This window comes from Mustela nigripes, chromosome 1, assembly GCF_022355385.1.
Source record: "Mustela nigripes isolate SB6536 chromosome 1, MUSNIG.SB6536, whole genome shotgun sequence".
Taxonomy (NCBI): domain Eukaryota; kingdom Metazoa; phylum Chordata; class Mammalia; order Carnivora; family Mustelidae; genus Mustela; species Mustela nigripes.
Genome location: NC_081557.1, coordinates 142268925 through 142275988, shown reverse-complemented (window position 1 = coordinate 142275988; position 7064 = coordinate 142268925). Strand labels below are relative to the sequence as shown.

Here is a 7064-nt window from a genome sequence, read left to right as displayed (position 1 = left end):
TCCGGCTAGCTGAAGCAGTCTCAGCTTGCTACTTCTCCGCCATCTTGACTCCTCCCCCCCTTTTCTTTTTTTTTTAAAGATTTTATTTATTTGACAGAGACACAGCGGCAGGGGGATTAGGAGAGTGAGAATCAGGCTTCCTGCTGAGCAGAGAGCCCAATTCGGGGCTTGATGCCAGCACCCTGGGATCATGACCTGAGCTGAAGGCAGACACTTAATGAGTGAGCCATCCAGGTGCCCCCCTGAAGTTCCCTTTACCCACATTTCTATCAGAGCAAGAGCTGACAATATAATAACCGTGTAGTGTTTGAGTGAGCCTTCTGCACTCCAGCTTCTTTCCTTAGAATACTAGGAGTCAGAGCAACTTCGTTGAGCATTTTCTCTCCACCACAGGCCGGGAATCTGTAACCACCTTTGGCTAAGCCAGATTATCTTTCCTACCACTGTGCCAACTCTTTTGGGGCCAATATATATTTGAAGACAAATTCAAGAAACTGGATCTATTGGGATTAGATATAGGACCGCACGAGCATAGTTATGAGTGGACAGTTGCATGTGTTTTGAGGGAAACAAACATGAAGAAAATCTTTTACCACTTACACCATATACATATGCTAGAAAATTAAGGAAGAAAAACCCAACAACTAGGGCTAGACATTTAAAATGTAATTTAAAAATTTACAGGAATTGAATATCACGTGTTGGTAACCATTAATTTATTCAGCTAATACGATTAAGCACCTTGGATGTACTGAACATGTTTCTAGGTCCTGGTAACTCAGTTGGGGGCAAGGCAGTTAAGGTCCTTGCTCTGTTGCAATCTGAAGAATAAAGTGGGGATTAGGAAGTGATGGAGGTTGGGGAATAAACTGAACAGGATGGAATGGCTGTAATGGAATGGCCCCTTTTAAAGGGCTCTGACCTGAAGGAAGTCAAAGTGGAAGTCACCTGGGTCTGTGGCCCCCAAGAAAGCATGTGTTCTGTGTTAATCCTTTCTGGATAATTTCTGGTGGAGGAGGGTACTTAATGGCTTCACAGACTTCCATCCCTGATGCCAGCCCATTTCATTCTCTACCACCTCTATTCCCATTCCAAAGGTACTGACAGTTTGTAAGTCTTTTGAGGGTTTTGAGGGTTCTGCAGCATAAATGAGAGTGGTTTTCTTTTACCTGCTGAAAACAGTGGATTTCACTCACTCATGACTGATACCACATACACATGCATTTGGTTTCCAGTGTCCAAAGTTGTACTTCACTGTCCTATTCTCTTTGTCCTTGCCGACTTCTTTACATAAATCTTTCTATTGTAGTTTTAAAGAGAAAGTGAAGTTGGAAGTGTGTTCAGTTTGCCATCTTAATCCAAAATCCTTGTTCAGATATTTTTAATGAGGTTGAACACTGCTTATGAACAGATTGATGTGGAAATTATTCTTTTGTAAGTTAATGTATCATCTTTTTGAATATGTTCATTTTAGTATAGTTATGGAAGAAAATAATGACTATTAAAAATGTCATTCCTGGAAATTTAAAATTTTCACTTCATATCTAAGAAGCTTCCACAATTTCTGGAAAGCAAAAGCTATGCTGATTACTACAGGAGAATACAAAGCTATCTTATTTCTTAATGGACTTGTTGATATAATCTCCAGTGAATAACATTTATTTGAATAACAATTCACTTGTAAGCTGTGAAGATTCTGATGCTTGCTTCTTTCAATATACTATTAACTAAAATAATAAACCATTATTATTAAAGATAAGACCTAATAAATACTTCGCCTACAAGAGATTTGTAAGATCTTATATTCTAACTCCCCAAAACAGAACCACATGTGGGAACTCTTTAGCCCTTTAGCTGTTTCTTTTATTAAATCTAACTCACCTTCCAGTATATAGTTATATTTAGTTTAGTTTCATATAAACTACAACCTTTTACATAATTGATGCTTTCTCTGGATACATCTCTTCCTAACCACCTTCCTCACCTTCCTCTACCCCCACAAAAAAGGGGGAAGGGATGGTGTATCTAGGTTGGAGGGAGAATCTAAGTTGAATCAAATGAAATTGCTAAAATTGATCATATTTTAAAAACTGCAAGAATTGGGGCGCCTGGGTGCTCAGTGGGTTAAAGCCTCTGCCTTTGTCTCAGGTCATGATCCCAGGATCCTGGGATCGAGCCCGCATCAGGCTCTCCGCTCAGTGGGGAGCCTGCTTCTCCCTTTCCGTCTGCCTCTCTGCCCACTTGTGATCTGTCTGTCAAATAAATAAATAAAATATTAAAAAAAAAAAACCCAAAACTGCAAGAATTAAAATTGCTTTTGGATTCCCATAGATTCTTGGGTGTGTTTCAGTGCTTTGTTTCAGTGCTTTGAAGGAAGGGACTTTATTGATTTATGCCCTCCAACTCATACCTTTGTAGGTCCTCAATTACTGTGAATGGTTGTAAATTCAATTTTTTGTCTTGATGCCTTGACACATTAGCGTAGAGACCCACTTCCAAGATCTCTTCCAAAGAATTCTTTTTTCTCCCCTTCAACATACCACCAAAAAACTCCACAGATTAAAACAAAACAAAACAAAACTTAATAGTAATCATTTCTTACACAAAATTAAAGCAAAGCAAATAAGATAAATTAATTTCTATACTGATGTAGCTTATGATGTCTGTAAGTTGATTATCTGGGTTTTCTGTATGTCACACTTACTAGAAAAAAGTTTTTAAAAATGGCTTTTTCATGAGCAGAAGTATTCCTTTCCTAATAAGATAAAATAGTATTAGTTAATATGTGATTCTAATAGATTTTTCCAAGCAATATAGAAGAAAGTAGTCCTCCAATCCATGACTGCTGCTTTCCATGTCCTAGAAACTATCTTTTTACTCATCCCAGATGGAATTCCTTAACGTCTGTGTGATCCCTATGGCATTACCAGAGTTTATGTTGAGTCCTGACAGCCAAATGCTTCATTTCATATTTATGTATTTATTGAAGGTTATGATAGAATTTTTTTTTACTTTTTTAATTGCTCTAATTCTCCAGTGTAATAAACAGAAGTTACTGCAAAACCAGAAATACCATTATTGAATCTTTGAGAGTCAAAAACTCTTAGATATCATCTGGCTAAGCATGTATTTATTTTTAGTTTTTCAACTGAGGCTAAAGAATCATGTACATGACTATAATTATTTTTCTCTCTTTTTATTATTTATCTATATTATGTGTGATACACAGATATTTCCTATCCTATCATATCTTTTTTTTTAATGTTAGTCATTATTTCATATAGCACAACTTGATTTCATGACCCACTAATGAACAGGAATCTTCCAAATATCAAGAATAGTTTCTACGCAAGATATTTCAAATCATTATAACAAGTATTAGTTGAATATGTTCTTGTAAAGATTTTATTTATTTATTTTGAGAGAGCAAGAGAGAGCATGAATAGGGGGTGGGCAGAAGGAGAAGCAGGCCCCCTGCTGAGCAGGGAGCCTGACAGGGAGCTTAATCCAAGGACCCTGGGATCATGACCTGAGCCAAAGGCAGATAGATGCTTAACTAACTGAGCCACCCAGGAGTCCCTAGTTGAATATATTTTTATACTTTATATTCATAAGTTTCATATTCTTCAGTCATATATGTGGTTGTGATTTGACTTATTGTTGCCTAAACATATTATGTTAAATTTAAGACATTTCTGACAACTTCTAGTCCCATATTTTCTTAAGACCATAAATCTTCATTTGTCCAAGGAAATTCAGTATCAATTGGGGAGGGGGGGAAAGCAAAATATGTGTTCTATAGATAATATTCTATACTTTATGGTGAGGGGTAGGCGACTGATAGCTGAAGAAAGCAGAGCTGGTAACTGCAGAATTAACAGTGATAGGTGAGTCAGAGAACCAGGGTTTTATACATTGGCCTTTATATTTCAAATCAAAAGGCCCATGCATTTGTAAAACAATGATTCTTACCTCCCATATATAATAGATGTGGGTCACCTCTTGAAGTAGCATTAGAAATTGCTTTATCACTGTGCCCAGGAATAGATATACTTTATGGCATGACACAAATGCACCTACTCATTCCAGAAATAAAAGTTTCATTAAACAGAATGCATTTTGTAAGTGATGTGCTTTGATTCCTTTTTCTTTTTCTTTTTTTTTTAAATATTGGTTGCAAAAAAAAAAAGTGCTGGTTTGCAACAGTAAATTAATTTCTTGGCACGGCAGTCTGGGTCAGGTTTAAGAACGCTGAGTACCACCTACCATTGTTACTCTGATTCTGAAGCTACCCTGTGTTACAAAAAGTCTTACACAGGAGGGATGACATAGGGTCTAATCAGAAGAGACATTATCCAGCTGGACCAGAGAAGAACACTTAGTCTGACCTTCTGGAAATGTAATGTTTTCACAGAATATATCTTTCTATTCTGTGTTGTTTTTGCAATTAACAAGCTACTGTATATCCGAAAACGTAAAATATGTCACTAAATCCTAACAGATTGATGGAATATGCATAGGGACAGTTTCATTATATGAAGACAAGAAAAATGTACCAGAATTTTACTTAGCTAAAAGTTTGAATGATATATGATAATAATGACAAGAATAGCAGTTCTTATTTATTATTTACTCTGTGCTAAGGACTTTATTTTATTTCTATTTCATGTTATTGTCTCAACTATATATTGTTCTTTCACAAATGACAGAAACATGCTTAAGGGAATCAGTCAGCTTTTCCAAAGTAATAGAACTAATAAGTATTCAAATGAAGTCTGCCATTCACCTTGTGTTCTTTATCACTACTTATAATGTCCAGCAGAAGCTCTGGCAGGCAGGCAGTCCTGAATCATATCACTGCCACCTCCTAATTATATGACTTTGAGCCGGCTTCCCCCTATGAAATGAGAAAGAAAACATGTGCCTCATGGAGCCATAGTGAAAGTAAGGAAAGCATTTAGTAAGTAGTTAGTAAAGGTACCTAATAATAGAGAAAATTAAAAATAGAGACCACAGGACTAGAAAAGACTATGAAGTCATCCATCTTGTCAACAGCTAGAAATGCATCAAAGTTTAAGCTGTTTCTCCACAGCATTGCCAACAGGAAGAGTGTTCATACTTTTCTCTTTTTTGGCCAGTCTGTGGAATAAAAAATAATATATCAATCTTCATTTGTATTTCTCACATAATGTTGTAAATTTTTTTAGTTGATTAATTTTGATAGGTTTGTCTTCATTCATCAAATTTATCCTTTGAATTCTAAATCCTGGACTAGCTTTAGATTAAGAGAGGTTATTTCTGCTGTTTTGGACATCTACTTGCCCAAAAGACACTAGAATAGACCTACTGACTTTTTGCAGAATTCTCAGAGCTTTATTTCATTTCAGCTTTAATTAGCCTTAAGATCATAGTTCATTTTCAATAGAAATTTCCCATTTGAAGTTTGTTAATTTCTTCATTCCCATTAGAATTTGAATTTTAGTGTATACGTTGTTCCTAAATCAATAAGTAAATGTCACCATTTCCACAGTGACAATTCTTGGTATACCTGCAAGAAATCCAACTTTTGTACTAACAATAATTGAAGTAATTATATTTTCCAGTGGGCACATTTGTAGGACATTTAAAAAGAACCCTAAAGCATTCTTTTTGAATGTTTGCTTTTAAAAAAGTTGTAATGTTTACAATATCTTTTGCCTTTCAGAACAACTCTTAGAATTTATGCACCAGTTGCCTGCTTTTGCCAATATGACAATGTCGGTGAGACGAGAACTCTGTGCCGTGATGGTGTTTGCAGTGGTGGAAAGAGCTGGGACCATAGTGTTAAATGATGGTGAAGAGGTCAGTGAACATTGCCACCACTTAAAAAGTTTCTGTTTGAGGGTCTCTCAACAATTTGCTTTATGCGCAAAAATATACACAAATATACACAAAAAAATTCTTATTTCTTCCTCTTAAAAAAATAAGCAACAAGTAATTTGAATAATTCAAGAATTATGATATACTTATTGTTATGTCAAAGTATTCCAAATCCACTATTTCTTATAATAATATTTCATATGATACTGATAGAAATACTTTGATGTATTAACTTTTCAGATTTTTGTAACTTTGAATGTTCATAATATGCCTTTTGTCAGAACAAAATGATCTTATTGAGACAATGGTGATCATTTGATATTACTTACATATGTTTTGGGGAGCAGAAGAATTCTTTTTCCTTGTGTTACCTAGAGAAAAGCGTCTGAGGTCAAATTAAAAGAGCAGAATAAGCACCCTTGGCTAGGTGTGTGGAAAACACAGATCTGTGCTGTGCTTTGCTTTATTCCTTGTTCTTTGAGTTTAGTAAACAGTTCATTTTCCTTGAATTATTCCATCCTTAAGGTGAAAGATCTGCTAAATCCTTTGTAGGAACCATTCTAGCACTAATAGCTGCATGACCATGATTCTCTGCTTTGTCTTCATTTCTTTTAATTAGCTGGATTCCTGGTCAGTGATTCTGAATGGTTCTGTGGAAGTAACTTATCCAGATGGAAAAGCAGAAATATTATGTATGGGAAATAGTTTCGGTGTCTCTCCTACCATGGACAAAGAATACATGAAAGGAGTAATGAGAACGAAAGTGGATGACTGCCAGGTATGAAATATCATTAAAACTATATATTTTGAAAAAAAAAATGTATATTTTGTGCTTAACATCTATATGTCATTGGGGTAAGATCTTTCTGCCTATATAAATAGGTCATTTTTTAGAGTTATAAATAATATCTTAAATTAGTACTATTACTTTTAGTGTTATCATGCCCCAGAAAATTAAATATTAATCTTCCTTAAAGTTGTTTGGACTCAGGGTACCTGGCCGGCCTGGTCCATAGAGCATGTGACTCTTGATCTCAGAACAAGAGTTTAAGCCCTACACTGGACACAGAGCTTCCTTTAAAAAATAAATAAATAAATAAAGTTATTTGGACCCTGCATAACTAGGTGTTACATATATTTTTTTATTAAAAGTTTCTATAAACATAATATTTTAAATTTTTCATTAATATTTTTATAATCTGTTC

At 35.1% G+C, this 7064-nt stretch overlaps 1 protein-coding gene across 11 annotated transcripts in view; it reads left to right on the top strand.

The window, feature by feature from the left end:
• The window catches only part of RAPGEF2 (Rap guanine nucleotide exchange factor 2), a 249798-nt gene that overhangs the window by 209849 nt on the left and 32885 nt on the right, over window positions 1-7064 (top strand). For all 11 annotated transcript variants that reach the window (XM_059374445.1, XM_059374406.1, XM_059374435.1 and 8 more), the window contains 2 exons: window positions 5705-5841; window positions 6479-6637. In XM_059374445.1, coding sequence (XP_059230428.1) covers window positions 5705-5841; window positions 6479-6637 — 296 coding nt within the window. The remainder of the gene's footprint in view (window positions 1-5704; window positions 5842-6478; window positions 6638-7064) is intronic.